The sequence below is a fragment of the Myotis yumanensis genome, unplaced genomic scaffold (assembly GCF_028538775.1).
Source record: "Myotis yumanensis isolate MYYU_CA2020_CCGP unplaced genomic scaffold, mMyoYum1.0.hap1 SCAF_12, whole genome shotgun sequence".
Lineage (NCBI taxonomy): Eukaryota > Metazoa > Chordata > Mammalia > Chiroptera > Vespertilionidae > Myotis > Myotis yumanensis.
In genome coordinates this window covers 61,105,898-61,129,306 of record NW_027223763.1, presented here as the reverse complement: position 1 = coordinate 61,129,306, position 23,409 = coordinate 61,105,898, and the positions used below count along the sequence as shown (strand labels likewise).

Genomic DNA, 23,409 nt, shown 5'->3' with positions numbered 1-23,409 from the left:
CAAATCATGAAGTTGTAATCCCGTTATTCAGCAGATGATAAAGCAGGGTTCTCAACCACCGAGCACCAAGTTTTAAGGGATACGTGAAGTTTACTGTTTCTATAACTACACATACTCTTGCAATGACAGGCGTCTGGTGGACTGTTAGGATGAGTAAGTCCTATGATTTGGGGAAGAGTAGGAGTTTCTATGAGCAACAGGTAGTGAGTATAATGAAATATTATGCATGTGCCTAAAAAAAAGTTTTGGGAAACATGCAGGTAGTGTAAGGGGGAGAAGAATGCTAAGGAGATGAGGGTAGAGATGGGAGCGGGTTACAGGGTTAAATCAGGCGGTCAGGACTGATCTCATTGAGAAGGTGAAGTATGAGTAAAAACTGGAAGGAAATAAAGATGTAAAAACCAAGGTACATGCTAGTGGGAATGGAAAATGGTTCAGCTGCTATGGAAAATGTTTGGTGGTTCCTCAAAAAGTTAAACATAGAATTACCATATGACCCACCAATTCTACTACTAGATATATACCCAAGAGAAATGAAAACATGTATTCAAATAAGTACTTGTTACATGAATGTTCACAGCAGCACTTTCAAAATAGCCAAAAGGTGGAAATAACCCAAAGGTTCATGAATGAAGAAATGGATAAACAAAATATGGTATGTCCACAATGGAATATTATCCAGCCACAGAAAGGAATGAAGTACCAATACATGCTACAGTGTAGATGAACTTGAAAACATTACACGTGAGAGAAGCCAGACACAAAAGGTCACGTATTGCATGATCTCATTTACATGAAATAGGTAAATCCACAGAACAGAAAGCAAGCTAGTGGTTGCCAGTGGTGGGGACAATGGAGGGAAGAGACTAGAAAAAGAGAGAAAAATGGGAGATTGCGTGAGGGATACATGTCTCATGTGAGGGCGATGGAGACGTTCTGGAACTAGATGGATGTGACGGTGTATATTGTGAATGTACTTTAACCTGGTTAGTTTTATGTTGTGTGAATTTTAATTTAAAGACAAAGAAAGATAAAACAAAGGTCCTAAAATGAGCACAGTACATGGCTGATCTGTTTGAGAACAAAAGAAGGCCAGTATCAAAGCACCGCGGGGAGTAGGAGGAGAGTAGGCTGGTGAATTAACAGGGGACCCAGAAAATTCAGGGCCTTCTTGGTCATTTTTCAGGACTTGCCTTTATTGTTATTATTATACAATTTTGAGAAGGAAGAGTATATGATCTGATCGATATTGTAAAGGAATCATGCCGACTGCTATAACAGTCGGGGGCAAAGGTCAAAGCGAGGAAACCTACCCCGAGGCTACTGCAACAACCCAGGTTGGAGATCAAGGTGGCTCAGACAGAGCAGGACCAGTAGCACTGTAGAATAACAGTTTTCAGATAGCTAGCTACGTAAGTTTTTCCACCCCACCCAAAATGTGCAGGAGAACGCCAACACAGAAAACAGATTAGTAAAACTTGTCCAGATGAAGTCAGGGCAAAGGCTGGGGGCTTGGCACTCCGCCCTCTTGATCGTCAGACTGGAGTTTGCTGTGGTCCCAAGGACTCTTTAAAATAGTTTTACTATGAAAAAGATCAGTAGTTACAAGGAGAGGAGGTGGGGGAAAGGGGCTGACCACAAAGGAGCATGGGGAATTTTTAGGGGGACAGAACTGTTCTTATCTTGTCTGTGGTACTGGTTACACAAATGTGTGTTCCTGTTAAAATTCCTAGAACTATACACTAGAAGGTGAAAAACCTACTGCATGTCTATTCTACTGCAATAAAAACAAAATTAAAAATACATAGTTTGAAAATCACTACTTGTAGAACATGTACTTCTCACCCACACACCTCCCACCATGTATTACACACTGTACACTGTCATCATCATTCAAAACCCACTTTTCCGCTTATCTTCCCTGTTTCTATCAATATTACCCATTGATTTCTCAGTCACATAAGCTTAAAACTTATTTATCTTGGACCTCTCTTTCCCCTCATTCAGCTGTCGACCCCACCTCTGAAATGTTTATTATACTTGTCCCCACTTTCCTTCTCATTGGTTTAGTCATAATTCCTGCCTAGATTACGGAGGCCACCTAACTAATCCCCTAACAGACTAAAATCTTTCCTCCTTCTGACACAACCTACATGGTACAGCTACTATCACATTAACTCAGCACTTCTTTTAAAACACCCTTGATGGAGCATTATAAAGTTCAAACTCTTTTGTACTATGTTCAAAGTCTTTGAGACTCAAAAGCACAACACTTGCTTTAAGAAATAATTTTTTCTCATGTAAGAACTCTGCTGGCCAAGATCCTCAACCTATTTCCCCCACTTGATTTTCTGCTCTTTTCTTTTGTTTAACCTGCATTCTGGCTGAACTGGGTTATAAATCAATTCACACGCCTGCCCTGTATTCTATAGGACCTTTGTACCCGCTGTTTCCTCTCCTTGCAAGCCCTGTTTCCCTCTCATCACTACTAACCGAAAACACTTCTCCCATCTCTGTACTCCCAGTACACTACAGGCCTCTCCTGTAACACTCAGTAGACTTCATCTTAGATCATATGTGTATGGACATTAATCTCATGCAATCCTATGAGCAGAGATCATGGCTCATTCATCCAGGAATCCCTCCCATGGTACCCATAACGGTGTCTTGCACATAGGTGTTCAATTAAGTACCTGCTGAGTTGAACTGAACTAAATGTGCAATATTTGCTTTAAGACAAAAATATGTCATGTGAAAACCATACTATCATAAACAAGTGGTTGGTCACAAAACATTATGATGTGCAACCTCCAATCATTCTAGAAGCACAATTTTAGAAAGCCTTTTTTTTTTTTTTTTAAGTAGAAACAGCTAAACTCAAACCCAAGTTGTGAGGACACGGTTATTTGAAATTTTACAAAAGCATGTCCAAAAACTTCTCGCCAGGAAATGTTTAATTCCAGATAAAAACACTGATTGACAAGGCAAAAATTTGAAGCAGGTATTATAAACTTGATGTTTTGAAATTTCATAACTAAACTTTTATTTATATCACACAGGTTCTAATTAACTATATCTGAAACACTAGCTCAACAACAACAAAAAAATACTCTGCTTAGAACACAATTCACAATGTAGGGAAGTGCTGAAGAGCAGATAAAAGAGTAGATTTTGTTTCCTCACTGATACGCGTTTTACCAGAAGGGACGACATGGTCACTAAATCAGTTAATTTACTGTTCAGAAATTTGGTATTATTTTCTGCCTCTGGGTAATCGTAACAGATAAGATTATTCATTTATTTTTAAAAACACCCATTTTAACAGCCCCTCATTGAATACTATAAATCAAGGAAGACAAGCTTTGGTGAAGTTGTTTGATTGTCAAACTAGAACGGGATAAGGTGGGGCAGCATGCAAAAACTGACAGGTAAACTAAGTGCTTGCTATTGATTTCAAACCCCAGTCTCACCAAGAAAGGCATTTTTCATGCTCCCCAGGTATACGTATTATCGAAATAGTAATAGTATATGACTTCAGTTGCTACACAGACATGTGAGTGCTGAGCCACGACATCTGGTCTGTGACAAACACACACACTCATCCCATATTCCCAGGAGAAAAGCCATTTGTACTCACTGTTAGAGACCCGAAAGCCATCCAATGTCCCACTGCTTATATATAAGGAATAACAGGTTTCAATTTTCTGTCAACAGTAATCTTGTTTGCCCAAAATAATGTTCTGTTATTCCTCTCCCCTGACAAATAGTGATTGGAAAACAAGAAGGGGGGCTTGTAAAGGACACATTTTAAAGTAAAATGGCACCCATTTTATTCTTTGTAGGTGTTTCTGGACATTTAAAACTCTCTCTCTCTCGTTCACCCCTTCCTCCCTCGTTCATTCTTTCCCATCAGTTTACCTTTCTCTCCCCCCCCCCCCCCAACCCCATTAGGGTAAATCAGCTTGAAGGCTGACAATTCAATCACATCTCAAGCAATCATTTACTGTGTTATTTAATAGGAGGGGGGAAACCCAGTTACCATAACAACTCACATCACATGGTAATTATGGAGTCTCTAAAATACAGCAAACCACACTTTTCAGTGTTTTCTAAGGGGAATGTATAATAACCACAGATACTACTTCTCCCAATTATTATTCAGAATTTTCATCTAATTGTCTCATATTGCATGAATGGCTATACATGATGTTCTTCATAAGATATATAGGGGTTTTAAATAAATAAGAAACTGAAAGAAAAAGCAAATACACTCCTTATATTTCAAATAATGGGTTATATATCACATGCACTTTTGGGCACTTAGGAAAAAAATGTAAAGGAGGCAGAAGAAAAACAAAATTAATTTATAAGGTAAAAATAACAAAAAGGGAATCAATACAAAAGGGAATTTAGAAACAAAGACTTCATTCAGAGTAGTGCCACCAATAAGACCAGATAAGGTTTCCCTGAAATAAAAATGAGAGAAGAACACACTGCCTAATGCTCAGATAGAAATATGACTGGGTAGCAGCAGCAGGATCAGGACAATCTGCATGTGCCGGAAGATGGGAGAAATAATGAGGCAGGATTGCCATTCTCTTCCAGGGACAAACCAGTATCATTCAATTTAGGGGAGTGTCATGTCAGAATTAGAAATGCCAATGAGTGACAAGACAGGGAAGGAGTCTGTCATTCACCTTCAACTTCCTCATCAACAGCTGACAAGTTAGTTTCAGGAAGAGAAGGGGCAGTTACAAATCAGAACAGAAGGGGACAGCCCCTTGCGCTGGGACAAGCCCTGGAAGATCTAAAATGACCCCTGCTTGTCTCCTGGTCAAAGGAGCAAAGAGAGAGAGAGGACACTCAGTTTTAAAGAAATCTAAACAGGAGCGTGTGACGGTAGTCCCCCCCTTATATGCAGTTTTACTTTAGGAAGTTTTAGTTACCATAGTTAACTGCAGTATAAAAACATCAAATGGAAAATTCTATAAATGATTCATAAGTTTTAAATCGAGCACCCTTCTAAGTAGTGCAATAAAATCTCACGCTTCCTGCTGCACCCCAGCCAGGATGTAAATCGTCCCTTTGTCCAGCCTCCTAGTAGCGGTCTCAGTTGTCAGCTGGACTGTTACAGTATCACAATGCTTGTGTTCTAGTGTCCCGTATAGTAGCCTAACACCATGTCATTATGCCTGCATCATTTGCCTCACTCCATCTCATTATGTAAAAATTGTATCAACTCACATCATTGCAAGAATAAGGGTGAATATAGTACAATAGGGTATTTTGAGAGACAGATCATATTCATACAACTTTTATTAGAGTATATTGTTATAATCATTCTATTTTATTATTGTTGCTAATCTCTTACTGTGCTAACTTACAAATTAAACTTTATCATAGATAAGTATAGGAAAAAACATAGTATATATAGGGTTTGGTGCTCTCTGTGGTTTCAGGCATTCCCCTGGGGTCTCGGGACGTATCCCCCATTGATAAGGGAAGACTACTGTATGCAGAACTGCTCCTGGTGGTCAGAACAAACCCAATCAGATTTGGATCAATCTGTGTAGCTTCGAAAAGAAACATGGGAGAGTTTCACATCAAGAAAAGTCAATGAAAAAAATGAATTTCCCCCCAAAAGAACAGGATATAACATTTTCCAAAAGAATTCATTACAGATTACTTTAATTAGCTAGTTCTCCATGACACTGAAAATTACTTAATTTAACTAACATAGTTATTGAGAAATATTGACAATTAAATAAAGCAAAACACACTTCAAAATATGAAGAGCATAGTTCTTGAACATACAAAACAAAGTTCTGTTACCCATTCGTTCATTCATTCACCCACCAAGAGCTGTAGGCATTAAGAAGGCTACAGAGTCTACGGCCATACCACCCTGAAAGTGCCCAATCTCGTCTGATCTCGGAAGCTAAGAAGGCTACAGAATATCCTATAGCAGTGGTTCTCAACCTTCTGGCCCTTTAAATACAGTTCCTCATGTTGTGACCCCAACCATAAAATTATTTTCGTTGCTACTTCATAACTGTAATTTTGCTACTGTTATGAATCATAATGTAAATATCTGATATGCAGGATGGCCTTAGGCGACCCCTGTGAAAGGGTCGTTTGATCGCCAAAGGGGTCATGACCCACAGGTTGAGAACTGCTGTCCTATAGGAATATGTAATCTTTGGCAAGGAGGAGAGGCTAAACCATATAAATGAATAACAACACAAAACAGTACTTAAGAGCTTGTTCAAATGACAAGAATATCTTTTCCTAGTAAGACTTCAACAATTATCAGATTCACCACCAATTTAATAACATTTCTGGGGAAAGGAAGCTATGCCACTAAATGCACATATAAAACACAACACACATGCAACAAACATTTATGAAGTGTCTACCATGTCACACCAATACCAGCACGGAGCTACATGTGACCAAAAAAATAGCTCCCTGATTTTATGAGGTTTACGCTTTAAAAGAGCAGACAGACACTAACTGTCGTATATGCTGTGCCACCCAAATCCTCTTTCAGGACTAGTAGGGATGGTGGATAGATGGATAGATATGGATGGACAGGTGGACAGATAAAATAAATACATGGTCTCATATATTAAATGAATTAAATTTGTAGTCACAAACATTCCTAAAGAAATCTCTAAGCCTAGATGGTTTCACTGGAATATTCTACCAAACATTAACAGAATTATTTATTCAGATAGCATTACCCTGACAACACACCCAACAAAAGATATTTCAAGGATAGTATACAACAATATACCTCATGAGCATAAATTCAAAAATTCCTAACAAAATATTGTTAGCAAATCAAATTCAGCAATGTACAAGTAGGATAATACATATGATCAAGTGGAGTTTATCCCAGCAACGCAGGTTTGGTTCACAATAGAAAATCTATCAAAATAATTCCTCATATTAACAAACTAAAAAAGTATACAATCATATCAAAAGATGTGAAAAAAACATTTTATAAAACTCAAATCCATTTGTGAGGGGGCCGGGAACCAATGCTCAGCAATTTAGGAATACAAGGAAATTCTGTCCACCCAATAAAGAATATTGACAAAAACTCTATACTAACACCATATTTAATGTTCAGACACTAATTGCTTTCACCCAAAGACTGTTCACCAAAAAGTCTGTTCCCACTACTCCTATTCAGCATTGTACTGGAAGGCCCTACACAGATCAATTAGGCAAAAAAAAAGGAAGGAAGGAAGGAAGGAAGGAAGGAAGGGAGGGAGGGAGGGAGGGAGGGAGGGAGGGAGGGAGGGAGGAAGGAAGGAAGGAAGGAAGGAAGGAAGGAAGGAAAGAAAGAAAGAAAGAAAGAAAGAAAGAAAGAAAGAAAGAAAGAAAGAAAGAAAGAAAGAAAGAAAGAAAGAAAAAGAAAGAAGGGAGGGAGGGAGGGAGGGAGGGAGGGAGGGAGGGAAGGAGGGAAGGAAGGAAGGAAGGAAGGAAGGAAGGAAGGAGAAATACAAATCAGAAAGAAAAGAAATTAAGACCATCTCTATTCACAGGCATTATTACAATGTAAAACAAAAAGAACCTACAAAAAAACTACAAGACTACATAAGTGAGTTTAGTAAGGTCATAGAAAAGTATCAATTATATGTTTATATACTAGTAGTAAGCAGTCAGAAATTAACACAAAAAAAAGTCGAATTGCATTAGCACCCAAATACTTAGGATATGCAATATTTATAAAATTTATCAAAATATGTGCAAGATTTGTAACAAGAGAACACTGACCTGAAATAATCAAAAGACATACCTTGTGCATGGGTTGAAAGACTCAATATTGTTAAGATGTCAATTTGAGAGAGCCCAAATAGATCTACAGATTCAATGCATTTCCAATCAAAACTACAGCAGGGATTTTTGTGGTTTCTCAAAGCTGATTTAAAATTTATTTGGGAAAGCAAAGGGCCTAAGTCAAATTTAAAAGCAAAACAAAATAATTGGAAGAGTCACATTAGTTGATTTCAAGATTTATTATAAAGCAATAGTAATTAACTTGTGTGGTTTTGATGATAATATACACACAAAGATCAATGGAATAAGATTGAGTACAGATATCGCCCACACATATATGGACAAATGATTATTGACAAAGGTGCCGAGATGAAGGATGGCATATTCAACAAATGTAACTCATACCTTAGGAAAAATTAACTCAAGCAGATCATAGGCTAAAATGTAAACCTTAAATTATAAAACTTCTACAAGAAAATATAGCAGATCCAGCAAGTGATTAATGGATAAAATATCTATAGCATATTCACATAATGAAATATTATTCAGCCATAAAAGATAGGAAGTACTGATACATGAAACAGTATATATGAAACTTGAAAGCATTATGCTAAGTAAAAAAAAAAAAGGCAAAAAAGACCACATGTTGTATAATTCCATTTATATGAAACGTCAAAAACAGGTAGATCTATAGAGACCGAAAGAGGATGAGTGGTTGCTACAGGCTGGAAATTGAGGAGTTGGAGAATGACCACTAATGGGTACCGAGTTTCTTTTTTGGTGTGTTGAAAATATCTATAATTGATTGTGGTGATAACTGTAAATATATTGAAACCACTGAACTGTACACTTTAAATAGGTGTATTTTATGGTTCATATGAGTTATACCTCAATTTTTTTAAATAAAAAAATATAATAGAAAAAAGAAAATCTTTGAGACTTTGGGTTAGACAAATAGCAAGAACCATAAAAAAACAAAACAAAACAACAAAACCATAAACTGGAATTCTTCAAAACTAAAAATCTGCTCACCAAAAGATATTGTTAAGCAAATAAAAAAACAAGTTACAGATTAGGTAAAAAAAAAAAAAAAAAAAAACATGCGCAAAACACATTTCTAATAAGTTATATCCAGAATATATAAAAAACAAATACCTGATTAAAGATGGGTAAGAATTAAGACACCTCAGGGAGGAAAAGGTATGCATGACAAATATATGAAAAAATCAGACACTAAAGTCATTAGTCATTAAGGAATAATCAATAGTCATGAAGGAAACACAAAAAGGAAACCACTACCCACATATCCTGTATGAGAATGTTTATAGCAGCTTTAGTCATAACTGCCCCAAACTGGAAACTACCCAAAGATCCATCAATGGATGAATTAATTACTGAATCCAGTAAACAAATTGAAACATTCATGACACTTGTTTTTTTTTTTTTTTTTTAAATAAAAAGACTCAGCATAATGTAGTGATGGAAAGCAAAGCAGAGTTTGAAGAAACTTCGGCTAGAAAACCATCACATGGACTGCAACAATAAAAGGACCAGAAGCAAGAAGAGTTAGGAAATACCAGGGGCATCTTGGAAAGACCCAAAGGTGTTTTTACTAGTAAATGCTCTCTGCTTAACCTGGGGGGGTACGAGGTAGTCCAAGGACCATGGAGTGATTCGGCCTGGGTTCCATTTCCAGGCTCCTCTACTTATTAGCTCCATGGTTTCTAGCACATTAACAGCACCAATCTCACAGTGTTGATGTAGATATTAAATGAATTAATATATTATAGCCATTTTTAAAGTGCCGGAGCTGGTTACTACCTATTATTATTTCACATTCACACTTTTTCTTGTTTCTGATCAGATTTTAAAATCAGCTGTCCAGTAATATTCAATACTTTTATTATCCTTCACATTACTAAGTGCACAGCTTAAAGACACAAAAAGGTACCACATTTCTCCCGTCTCCGCACCCACTAGTAAGATGCTAGGGAAACCATATCCAGAAATCACCTGTTTTTCCCTCTTTCATAACATTAAACTTTTCTTCTTCCCGGAGAAACACTGCTCTTCCTAGATCTTTCTTCCCTCCTTAGTTAAATGAAGACACTGTATTAGACAAATATGGTTCTGAACCAAATATTGAAAGAATTCTAAGTGGCATAAGATAAAGGTGGGTCTTTAAAAACCACTTTTGCTAAATGGTGGTCACTGGTATACACTCAGAATATAATCAAACCAAATTAATGTTACCAAGATTTATAAATTGTGCATCAATATAAGATTTAATACAAACATAGTGTAGAAGCCCTATTTTTACATAATCTCCATTAACTTTGTATTTATTTATCTTTATTGTTGAAAGTGTTACTGATATCCCTATTCTCCCCCATTGGCCCCCTCCACCCCGCTCCTAAGCCCCCACTAACTTTTTATAAAATAATTTGTTTTTATTTATAATTGCTATATAAATTACATCTATATTAGCTAATCATCTTTGCTGTGATATTTTGTTATTCATTCATGTATTTTCATTTCTATACACTTGAATGAGCACTGCCAGAAAAAATTTAAAAAAAACAAAAACACACCACACATTTCGCAAGTACTTCCCAGCTTCCCACTTCCCTCAGGTGTTGCTATAATTTGTAATGATCCGGTTTCATGCAAATCATGTAATGACATCAGATAGCTTTATTTAAAAAAGGTAGCCTAAAAGAAAAATAAACACTAAAACCAAAGTTTTTTTTTTTAACCTAAACATGTTTATTTACTTTTAATTCCCTGACCTTCAAAAATATAAATACCGGTGCCCTACATAATTGCAAAAGATTAGAATTAATAAACACGCAAGATAATTTCTTTAAATAAGAAGTTAGTTTTTATTCTTTACAATGGATGTTAAACATTGATGAAATAAATCAAATTTCTAGATTCTTTTCTCAAATTTTAGGTTAAGCCCTAGGGGAAGCAGGCCAGTTTCTTTCTGAAACATATCAAAATGTTTTAGCAAGTCAGCTATTTTGCTTACCTTTAAAAACAACTTAAATTAATTATGATAAAGAGAAAAATTATTTCCAAATAGACACTAAATCTCATGAGCATAAAGTAAGGAGGAAAATCCCAAAACCAACAGGGAAGAAGAACCTGTTAGGGTGTGGGCAGGCACCTACCTCATGCACCAGAGCAAGTGAGGTCTGCTTGAAACTTCGCCCTCTACTGGCCATCAGTCGATTCAAAGGTTTGCCATCTTTACTCTGATACATTGAAACATCGTAACAAAACAACATACCCCCTTAAAGAAAACATAAAAACATTTCTTATAAAAAAACTTCATCAATTAGATTCTCAGTAATCAATATTTAATCAATCTGGATAGAGATATTTACGAATTAAAAGAATGTGCTAAGCAAGTTATATTTGGCTATTGGTGTCTAAGGAAAGAAAAAAATAGAATATAAAAGTTATATTTAAACTATCACTTATTTACAAGCTTTATTCATTTGTAAATAAGTGAATAAATTTTCAATTCATGACACTTTAAATTTTATAAACTGTTACTTTAGAGAGTCTATTAAGCTTTAAAAAAATAAATTCCAATTAAAGAAGTGCTTGCACATATCATTTCTGAATCCTGATAAAACATGGGTTCCTTAGTTTATACCTACAAGTGGACAAGCTTTTCCTCATACCTGCACTCACATTCATTCATTCTTCCCTTTCCCCTCCCGCCTCCTCTCACCCTTCTCTGCCCACTCCTTCCCACTCTTGTCAACCAAGTTCTCAAACTGAACTTCCAGCTCCCGCTGGCCTCAGTGTCAATGGAGATGCAAGGGCAGGCAGCCAAGTGCTAGAGTGAGCGAGGGTAGTCTTGGAAACTGCCTGGGTAATTCTGAGCCAATGAAAAGACACATTCAAGGGGTAAGATAATTTAAAACAGAGATCGTTACATTTTTAAACATCTTTTTGAAGTATGGTACACATAGAGAAAAGTGCACATGTAATAGGCATACAGAGCTCAATGAATTTTCATAAACTGAACAAACAAGTCTGACCATCACCCAGATCAAGAAACAAAACACTGTTAATATCCCAGAAGCCTTTTCCCATGTCTCCTCCCAGTCACACGCACTCCTGTCCCAAAGGTAGCAACCTTCTAGTACCCACTTTGCCTACTTCACTACTTTATGTTAATAGAATTAGACTGTAAAATGGCTTTTTAAAAATCTGGCTTCTTTCACTCAATATAATCATTGCAACAATCATTCACAGTTATTGGCGGTCACTGCTGAATAATAATCCATCATGTGAACATACCACGATTTATTTATCCATTTTACTGTCAACAGGCATTTAGATAGCTTCCAAGTTTAGGGCCACTCCAATAGTGCTGCTATGCACATTACAGTACGTGTCTCCTAGTGACTTCATTTGGGTCTATCCCTAAGAATGAAATAGCTGGGTAACAGTGTAAATGATTTCAATACAAGTTTTCCAAAGTGGTTGTACTAACATGTAACCATTGCTCCACATATTTGCCAATTCTTTGTATTTTCCATCTCTTTCATTTTAGCCAATCTGTTAAGTATGTGGTGGTATCTTATTGAGGTTTTAATTTGTATCTCTCTGATGACTAAGTTGATTGTTTACTCATATGTTCATTGAACATTTAAATACTCTCATTTTGAAGGGTGTGTTCAATTCTTTTTACTGTTTTTTGATTGTCTTTTTCTTATTTATTTGCAAAAATTCATTATATTTTATTAATTTGCAAAAATTCATTATATATGCTAGATATGAGCTCTTTATCAGACACATGTATAATACTCTCTTGCATTTTGTGGCTTGTGTTTTCACTCTCTTCAACGTATATTTTGATTAACACATGTCCTTGATTTTAATATAATTTGTCACTATTTTTATAACTGGAGCTTTTCATTATAGAACCATTTGTGATAAGGACCCCTTTTCTCCACAGCTCTACAGTGCCACCTTTGTAATAAATCTGTGGCCCTATTATGTGGGTCTGCAATAGTCTTCCACTGGTCCGTTTATCTATCCTTGCACCAATCCCACACTGTCAATTATTGTGGTTTCATAAAAAGTCTTGACATGTGGTAATGTAAATCCTCCTACTTTGTTTTGATTCTCCAAGATTACCTTGGCTATCTGCTCATTTTCACACAAATTTTAGAATCTACTTGTCAGTTTCAAAGAAAAACAATAACAACCTATCGGGATACTGATTTGGATTGGGTTGAATCCACATATCAATTTAAAGAAAATTAACAGTTTTACAATACAGTCTTCAAGTCCATAGACATTGTATATCATTCCATTTGCTAGAATTTTAAAAATTTTTCTTCATAATGTCTGTAGCTTCCAGCATAAGGGTTTTACATACTTTTTGATAAATTTACTTTGGGTAATCAATATTTTTCGATGCTACTGTAAATAATAGTGATTTTTGGGGGGCATTTTCTTAGTGACTTTTATTTCTTTAATTTTTAAAAACCTTTTTCAATTATCACTGATTTTTATATGTTGACTTTTGTATATATGCATTAATCTTGCTGAATTCATTTATGTAGATAAATGTAGATAAATCTGAATTTTCTATGTACACAATCATGTCATCTGCACATAATGACTATTTTATTTCTTCCTTTCTAACCCTTATTGCCTTCTTTTTTCTTCTTCTTTTTTGGCTTATCACACTAGCTATGCCCTCCATTACAATACTGAACAACAGTGATGCTAATAAACATCCATATCTTTTTCCCCAATCTCAGTATCTGAGTACTAAGTACGACAATGGAATTGTAGATGTTCTTCATCAGAATAAAAAAAGTTCTCTTCTATTCAAAGTTTAATATGAATCTTTTTTTAATATCATGAATAGGAGGTAAATTTTTCAAAGATATTTTCTATATCTATTGCTATAATTTAAATATTGCTCTGCCTTTTTCTATTAATATAATGACTTATATTTTTAAACAGTAAATTGACCCCATTTGTTATGTATTATCTTTTGTATCTATTGCCGAGTTCAATTTTCTTTCTTTCTTTTTTTTTGTAACTAAGTTCATAGAAAAGATTGGTTTGTAATATTCCCTTCTTGTACTTGTCAGATTTTGGTATAAAAAGTATGCCAATCTCATAGTTTTTTTTTTTCCTATTCTCTGTTAGAGTTCATTGAATACAAATATCATTGCTATTGCTCCCTTAATTTTGGGGAGGAATTCACCAAGGATGCCATGTGCACCATGGTTTTTATTCAGTATCAGTGGGAAGGTTGTTAGAGGTTCAATTTCTTTAATACATTATCAAACTACTCATACAGTCTATCCTCCTGTCCGTTTTGTAAACATTTATATTTGATAAATTTCCTTATCTAAACTGCGAAATTTACTGGCTAAGGTTCTTTATAAATTCTATATCTTTTTGAATGCTATATGCTCTGAAGTGGTATCTCCTTTGTTATTCCTGATAACAATATTTCTCTAATTTATTATCCAAACTTACACTGGCTTTATCATTTTGTTAAGCTTTTCAAAGAACCAACTTTGGCTTTGCTCATTTTCTTTATTTTATGTTTTCTAATTCGTTAGTTTTTATTCTTCTTATTATTAATTCCTCTTTCCTTTCATTACATTTAATTTGTTGTTCTTTTCAAAGCTTCTTGAGATAGAAGCTTAAGTCATTATTTTCCTTTTTTTGTTTTCTAATATATTCACTGAAAGTATAAATTTCCTTCTAACACTGTTTCAGCAGTTGGGATATGGCTTATTTTCATTATCATTCAGTTTAAAATATTTCCTGATTTCCATTTTGATATTTAGTTTAATCCCTGGATTATTTCTAAGTGTACTGTTCAATTTCTAGGCTACTGGAGACATTCTAGTTAGTTATTTTGGGGGTGTTTATTTTTAGCTTAATCCCATTGTCATCAGAGGACAGACGCTTAATGACTTCAGAATTTTGAAATTTTTTGATGCTTATGGTTTGTCATATGGTCATTTTGGTAAGTTTCCCATGTACTGTTGAAAAGCATAGGAATTCTATCAGTGTTCTTGGTCAATTAAGTCAAGTTTGTTCACAGTGTTGTTCAGAGAGTTTGTAAACTTATACAGTTTATTTGTCTACTTATTCATCAAGCTATTGAAAACTATGTTTTAAAGTTCCCATCTTTACTGCAGGCCTGTTTCATCTTTTAGTTCTGCTAATTTTTATCATATATCTTGAAGCTATACTATTTTGTGTGCACTGACTAGGATAGTGACATTTTCTTAATAGGGTGACTTCGTTATCTTCGTGAAATGTCCCCTTCATTTCTAGCTTCTTCCTTTTTCATATGTCTAGTACTTTTTCACTGTATACTGGACAGTAAATAAAAGAATCACAGAGCCCTAACCAGTTTGGTTCAGTGGATAGAGCATTGGCCTGCAGAGCATGTACCTTGGTTGCGGGCACATCCCCAGTAGGGAGTGTGTAGGAGGCAGCTGATCGATGTTTCTCTCTCATCGATGTTTCTAACTCTCTATCCCTCTCCCTTCCTCTCTGTAAAAAAATCAATAAAAAAATATATTTTTTAAAAGAACCACAGAGATTTTAGTCTAAATGATGCTAAATTCCTCTCCTCTGTTAAGCAGATAGGGAAGCACTGATCTCCTCAACCAAATCGGGGACCGGACTGGGTTAGGTATAACTACAGCTCCGGTGGATCCCAGTCCATGTCTGGCTCAGCCCTGTTCCGAGGGCAGGACTCCCCATGACTTCCCACTGGCAGCCTAAAGGGACTCCTCAGTATGGAATAACTGTGAGAGATCCAGGTCTGTACTCAGAGGTTTCCGGCTCACCTCTAACTCTCCCATCCCTTCAAGTTCCAAATTTGGGCAAATGTCATTCTGAAGGGAGAAACGGGCTGTGTGTTTGAGATTCCTCAAGTCGCCCGTTCTGTCACTCAGGAACCACACAGATGTCAAGGTCTCTGCTGGTTTCTCTGCCTCCTGCACCAGCCTCTTGTTCAGGTCAAGCCTGAAGTCCCGCCTCCAGCCCAGGCCAGGACAGTAAATGCACTCAGGTGAAAAGCACTGTCCCTCTTCAGACCCACTCTCCTAGCTGGTCTTTGTCTCCTGAGCACAAGACGGAAGGAGATTTCACTTGGCCTTCCCGAAGCATCAGCCTCCTTCTTTAACTTTCAGTGCAAACTCAAAATGCAGCAAATATCTCCTGAGGAAAACCTCCAATTTGTCTCCTATATTAGTCAGAGTCTTCAGCGAAACAGAACGAATAAGAAATATATACCCGAGAGCTGGAGAACCAGGGAAGCCAGAGGAATAATTCAGTCCAAGTCCCAAAGCCTGAGAACCAGGGGTGCCAACGTCCAGGGGCAGGAGATGGATGCTCCCGTTCAAGCAAAGAGCAGATTCACCTTCCCGTTGTTTTCTGTTCCACTGAGGCCCGGACACCCTGGTGATCTTCTTTACTCAGTTTACTGACTCAAAGCTAACCTCTTCTGAGCACACTCACAGACACACCCAAAATGTTTCAGCAGCTATCCGGCATCTCTTAGCCCCATTACGGCACATAAAATTAACCAGCACAGCGCCCTCATCCAGGGGAACCACTAATAGCTCCACTGTTTCTCTAGCCTCCAACAGGCCTCTTCCTGGCCAACCCCCAATCCTAGCTCACAACCAGAGCCTGACTACCCTCCTTGGGGATGAGGACAACCCTAAAATGTTCTCCTATTCTGGATTTTTTTTTTGTCTATCCGTCTTTGCTTCTACAGTTCTCCGGTGCCTTTAAAATGTGACTGATTCTTGCCATTTATCCAGCTTTGCCTACATGTCAGCAGCAGCAGCGGCAGCAATGCCCTCCCATGCCCTACTCCGGCCTGCCTGGAAATGGAAGCTAAAACAATGCATTAAAAACTTGTACCTGGATACTATGTACTGTGCTCACCTGCAAGGCCAGGTTTCAAACCTGGTTGCTTGTTTGTTTCATACATTTTCAATATAAAATTAGGGATTCCTGCTACAGTCTTTCCTTGGTCTGAGCGGGCACCTCCTTTCAATGCCAAGTGATATACCCCACGGGGCATATTCACCATTTCTTGCTTCACAAGCGATGTAAAAAATTCCTCCAACGCTGAAAGAGATAAAAGGAAATTAAAAGTAGAGTATTACAGTATGCTAGAAGAGAAACACTCATTCTTTTAAAAAACATCTTTATTGTTGAGAATATTACAGATGCTGCCCCATTTTCCCCTTTGCCCCCCAACCCCCCACCTGGCTCCCACCTCATCCCAGGCCTTCATCACCCTATGGTCTGTGTCCATGGGCAATGCATATATGCATATAAATTCTTTGTTTAATCTCTCCTGACCCTACCTTTCCTCTGAGATTCACCAGTCTGTTCCATGTTTCCATGCTTCTGGTTCTATTTTATTCATCAGTTTATTGTGTTCGTTAGATTCCACAGATAAGTGAAATCATGTCTTAACTCACACACACCACCACCAGCACAGCAGCAGCAACTTAGCCTATTTCAGGCCAAACTTCACAAAGTAAAAAGAGGACTCTTGATTCCCGTCCTTTTTTATTCTTTCCCAAGTCAGACCAGGGCACCCAGTTACTAAAGCTTAAAAACTTAGTCATTCTTGACTTTTTTCTTTCCCACACTCCTTATATGTACTCCACCAGCAAGTCCTTCTACATCAAACTTTTAAAATATATCCCAAATCCACCCATTTCTCTCCATTTTCACTGCTACTTGCCCAGTCATTATCTTCTCTCTTCCTCATTTGGACTAATTTAAAAACGGATTTCTTGGTTTCTACCCCTACAAACCATCATCTATCCAAGCCAGAATTTGTGTCATCCCTTCCCTAACATCTTCCAATGGTTTTTCACTGCGCTTAGAATAACATCAAAACCGCTGATATTATCAGAAGTTTAATCATCTGTAGCAATATCAGTACAATTATTAAAAAGCAAAATATTGGTTCACTATTTCTTTGCTTGTGGTCCTAATTAAGCCCAAGGTCTTTACTGCTTGACATGTTTACTTATTATAAGGTAACACAGAAATGTGGGATCAAAAGACAATAGATACCCAAACAAAATACTTGATAAGTCTGCAGGTTTGTATTCAAGTGTTATTTTCCTAAGAACCACTAGAGGTTGCCCAATGCAGAAACAAACACATTTAAACTAAAATGATATGGAAAACAAAAAGGAGACTACTGCAGGTGCCTCTTATTATTGGGACAAGAAGCAAGGATCCACCCAATAAAACTGGAATCTCACTCTGAATAGATCTAAAAGTCTTCGTTAAAAGACATGATTAAATTAAAGGGAAAGTGCTCACTGGAGCATCTATTATGTGCCTGGCTCTGTCAACGCTACGTACTTCAAGGTGCAGCCAAATTTCTCCATTCAAAGCCCAGGGAACACTGTATGGGATACTTTCCATTAACCCCTCCAGACCCATCCTCCACCCTCTCACCCTGCTCTGTACCCTGGAAGAATGACCTTTAACAACGGCATCACCAGGCTCCCTTGTTCTCTGGCAGCCAATGGGAAACACTAGCAGGAGGTCACAGGGTGGAAACACTGTGAGGTCAGGCATGTATCCCCCACATACCCACCTACGGGACTGCTTCCGGTTGCCTGCATGCCTCTTACGAAGACCTGGCTCCCCTACTTATGACTCTCACTCTCCTAACTGCTACCTCCCCTTACACCTCCGAGCTAAGGGACATCATCCCACTCTGGGATGATTCACCATTGCTTGTGATTTTCCTTTAACCTTGATAACATAACTGTAAATAGTCTCTATTAAACTCTCGGTTACCACATCTGAATGTGACTTTCCTGTCAAGACCCTAATCAATACATCATCTAAATGACAGGGACAAGTAACATCCAATTGCAGGCCATACACCCCAATACCTGCATTCACATGCACATGCATGACCGCTTCAAGCTAGATGAGTGTGAGCACAGCTGTTCAGAATGAAGCCAGGATCATCGTGTCTGAGGACACTAGTGCTATGATGAGAGGAGTTATTTCATGCTTTCCCTGAAGGGTCCTTTTCTGGCAAAGCTGATACATGTCAAGAGATAAGTACACATGTGCAATAGACTAACCCGGGAATGGAAATCTGTCTACTTGGCAAGCTCTTCAGAGGACTAAGGATTCTAAAAATAACTCTAGCCCTGAGAATAGTGTAAATGAAGGTATGACTGCAATTGATATAAAAAACACCATCCTCCCCCAGCCACTAAGCTAGCAACTAGGATGTTTTCCATTGTCATTGAGTTTTGCCATGTCTTTGACCAGGTGAGAATTTGAAAAGAGCTGAAAATCTGTAGGTTGCAGTGTTAGAAATAAAATCTTAAAACAACCCAACTGTCTTTCAATAGGTGAGTGGATAAACAAACTGTAGTACATCCTACAATGAAATACTACTCAGTAATAAAAAAAGAACAATTCATACAGGCAAGTATTTGGATGGATTCAAAAACAGGCTGAGTGAGAAAAAAAAAAAAAAAGCTAATCCCAAAAGTTTATATAATATATGAAAAAACCTGGTAAAATCTGAAAGGCCCATCGTTATTAATATTGTACCAATGTGAAATTCCTGGTTTTAATAATGAACTAAGGCTTTGTGTGCTGTTAGCAATTGGGAACAGGTGGGTAAAAGTACAGAGAAACTTTCTAAACTGTTTTTGTGACTTCTTGTAAGTCTAAAATTATTTCAAAAAATTTGATACCAGTAAGACCCCTATTAAAATAATGCAAATTACTGAATTTACTCTGCAATTGCATTTGTGTTTACTTGAAAGTAAGAGGAGAAAAGGGCCAGGATTCACTTACTCAGTGTGATCTGGCTTTCCACCTACTTACTGCACCCAGAGACCTAATATGGATCAACCCCGCTGGACCCTGTAGGGCATACACTCCTGTGGCTGGTGCTCTTTCCTGGGTGTCTTGTTTGCTTTTTGAGTAATCCCAGGAAGAGTAAGGCACAGAACAGTGAAGAACCCTGCCATGCTGACATGGCTCGCCAGATGCAGGCAGCATCTAGATTACCCACCTGAGTCTAAGTATTGAATTTTCTCAAGTAGATACAATTGGTGATCTCAAGTCTTCCCCTTCTTTCTCACTGAAAGGCACTAACAATAACCAAGGAGAAAGAACGCAGAGGAGCCACTTAATGCCACCACAGTTCTGGGCAGACTGGGAGGTCAGACACAACAGCAGAGCTTGGCAACCAATGTCTTCCCCCTTCTTCTCCCACCACAAGCCCGGGGGATGAGGGGTGAGGAGCACGTGTGTGTGTGTGTGTGTGTGTGTGTGCGTCTGTATATGTGTGTGTGCGTGCACGCATATTCCATGTAAGACGGAACAACATCCTAAGGCTATTTTAGGATACAAGAGGCACTTTGATAAATGTAGGCTTTTTACTTCTTTTTTTTTTTTTTCTGTTTAAAAAAAATTGTTTTATTAATATATACATAAAATTATCATTTTATGAGTACAGTTTTCTTTCTTTTTTTTTTTTTTATAATAATTTTTATTTCTTAAAGTATTACAAGGCTTTTTACTTCTTTGACTCACTATTAACTGCACGAAAAGTTCCAGACTCTGAAGAGCCCTGAGGTAGGAAGTGGGGAAGAATAGAAGAGAGGACAGGAGACTAGTCTTTAAGGCTCGTTCTGGGCATCAGGAGAAAAGAAAGGGTGAGCTCTTTGTCTCAGTTGTACCATCCAGCTTTCTCTAATGAAAGGAGGTGGGGATTTGGGACAGGAGCTTTGTCTAGAAATTAATAATATTTATTTGGCTGAATTCCTCAGGAATCTCCACGTGGGATGAAACCAAGGAAAAAAATCTTTCAATATTACAGGCTAGTGAGATTACGATTGTGAAGATAAGATGACATTTCTTGTGTTTATTGAACTTAATTTTAAGAAATTTATCCATTCATGAACATTCAAACTAGAATTGGGACAGGATATATAATGCATGGTCAGCAAAATGTTGGCCAATACTGAATTAGAATAATTAGAAATAATTAGAATATTTTTTAAAATGCCAAGATTCTGTAAAGTTTATGTTGAAACTAAATGACTATGCAATTCGATCTATTTTTAAAAAGCATTCATTTCCAGTTCTTGAATATTGGTACCATCTTTGGAATAATTATCTTTAGAATAAATTTATAATGATGATACTAGCCAGTAAATCTTGGAAGATTCTAATAATCTTTTCACTTACCTTATATAACAACAAACAGTTATTTGAATCAGTGACTTAAAGTCCCACTGCAAACTTATCTTACAGAATAAATTTAGCATTTGAAATACATTTTAATTTCTTAGTAAAAATGGTTTTTAAACTAGTTTTCCAGTTCAATTTTATTTGAGTCTAACATATTCAGTATATTTTGAATGCCATACTACCTCAAGCAGTCCTATGGAACAGATGGAGGCATTTTGCATTTCAGATAGAAAATGAGTATGTAAGATTAAAGCAAGCTATAATATGTACACATCACAAAAGAACACGATTAATCAGATAGGTAAAAATCACTGGAAAATGATAGCTTCCCTGCCATTAAGTAAATAAGTCACCTGGTAACACCAAAGGCGAGGTGAGTGGCAACAGTCTGAGATAGCAAGAGCCAGGAATCGAAAGATCCACATGCTTTTCATCACCCTCCTCATCTTCATCTTCATCCAGCTGGTCGGGAGGACTGATTTCTGGTCTTATCTGAAATGACAGAGAAGACAATACTAAAGCATCATGTAAAATCTTTTCTTTGTCCTTTTTATGTCAAGATTTAAAAAACCAGCTGGATTCAGTGCTCTATAAAGTCAAAAGACCATTAAAAATAATTTTTAAAAAAACTGTTCATTTTCAGATTAACTAAATGTTAACCTGTAATCATATTAGGTACAATCCCAGATCCAAGTAAAGAGCTAATAATATTATAAGAAAATCACCATAAACCAATATAAGCAATGATTTTATAGAAAAGTAATAAAAGTTTACACCGTCAGACAATAAAATGTAAACACTGACACATTGAATATATTGGACTTCTATGGTTTATAATGAAATTATTTGCCTAATCCGAATACATTTTTTTTTAAATTTGTGATTCTACTCACATCTCTATGATAAAGCTTAAAATCCTCCAGTAGAATATATGATGGAGATCAGGAAGGAACAGAATGCTTTAGTTGACTTTATTTTAGACTTGGCAATTCGTTGCTAGAGAATATAAAAACACTAAAATCTGTAATTGGTAGCTACACTTTATTGTGGGATTTGCAATTTGAAGATTACCACTATTGTAATTTCCACAAGATATAACTGTCAAGCAATTAATTAAATTTTTAATACTTTCACTGATACACCATCATAATGCCCACATGGAGATAATTAAGCATTAGGGGAGGAAATCAAAATATATAAAAGTGGTTGCTATAACCATAAAGTGCCAGAACCCAGTCATTACCATTAGCCTGTCTCCTGGAGTTATTTTTAGAAACAATTAACAATTCCTGCCGACTGCCTTCTTCATAGGTCCCCAAAGCACTGTTCCATTTAGGAACTGCACTGAGCCGGGGTTCTTGCAAGGGATTAAAAAGAAAATAGAGGAAATGCTTCTCTTAAGTATAATAACTTCAACTCCAATGAAGCCTTTCGACCGTAACTCGCGTCCTCTACAACAGTGAAGGAGGGAAGGCAGGAGGACTGCCCGAGCACTTGCTGAGACAGGCTTACTTGTGAGGCAATAGAGGGCCTGGCTCTCAGAGCCTGCGCCAGCCACAATTACAGCGATAGCAATCCATGCTTCACACAGGGCATTTGCTGACATCAGTGCATACCAGAGAAACCCTGGCGCGTTTGCAAACCTTTTGGTTCTAACAAGAGGAGTTTTTCCAGTATCTCAGGTCTACATACATACTCGGAAGTTGCCAGGGTTAGTATCATCAGGAGTTATCTCGGAGATTCTAACAAGTCCCCGTTGCCTAAAAAGTTCCCCCAAAAGGAGTTGGTCTGGGTCCGTTTGCCTTACTTCCTGACTTTTTACACATTCACAGTACAAATGGAAAAGCATCTGAACACCACCCTGGGGAAGCAGACAACACTGCTTACAGCTGGAGCCTACATCAGAAACACCCGCCACCACGCCAGGCCACCCAAGCCCTGGGAAGCCCTGCTGCCCCTCACATTCAAGGTGATAGGAGACTTGGGGAGGGGCGCCGATGAAAACTCAGAGGAACGGTGTGGATGTGGAGAAATCAGAACCCGCATACGCTGCTGGTGCACATGTGAAGGGGGGCGGCTCCTTTGGAAAACAGGTTGGCAGTTTCTCAAAATGTTAAAGACAGTTCACATGAGTTCATATGCCCCAGCAATCCCACTGCTAGGTATATAACCAAGAGAAATGAAAATATACAGTCACACAAAAAACTTGCATGTGAATGAATGTTCAAGAATGTGAATGCATTATTCATAATAGCTAAAACAAAAAAGCACACAACACCCCCCCCTCCAAAAAAAAAAAAAAAAACAACACCAAAAAAAACAAAACAGGCA

The 23,409-nt window shown here is 37.3% G+C and overlaps 1 protein-coding gene across 3 annotated transcripts in view; it reads right to left on the bottom strand.

The window, feature by feature from the left end:
* FOCAD (focadhesin) overlaps nucleotides 1-23,409 on the bottom strand; it is a 279,727-nt gene that overhangs the window by 79,248 nt on the left and 177,070 nt on the right. For all 3 annotated transcript variants that reach the window (XM_070431752.1, XM_070431754.1, XM_070431753.1), the window contains 3 exons: nucleotides 21,432-21,570; nucleotides 16,756-16,941; nucleotides 10,962-11,083 (listed from right to left, as the gene is read on the bottom strand). In XM_070431752.1, coding sequence (XP_070287853.1) covers nucleotides 10,962-11,083; nucleotides 16,756-16,941; nucleotides 21,432-21,570 — 447 coding nt within the window. The remainder of the gene's footprint in view (nucleotides 1-10,961; nucleotides 11,084-16,755; nucleotides 16,942-21,431; nucleotides 21,571-23,409) is intronic.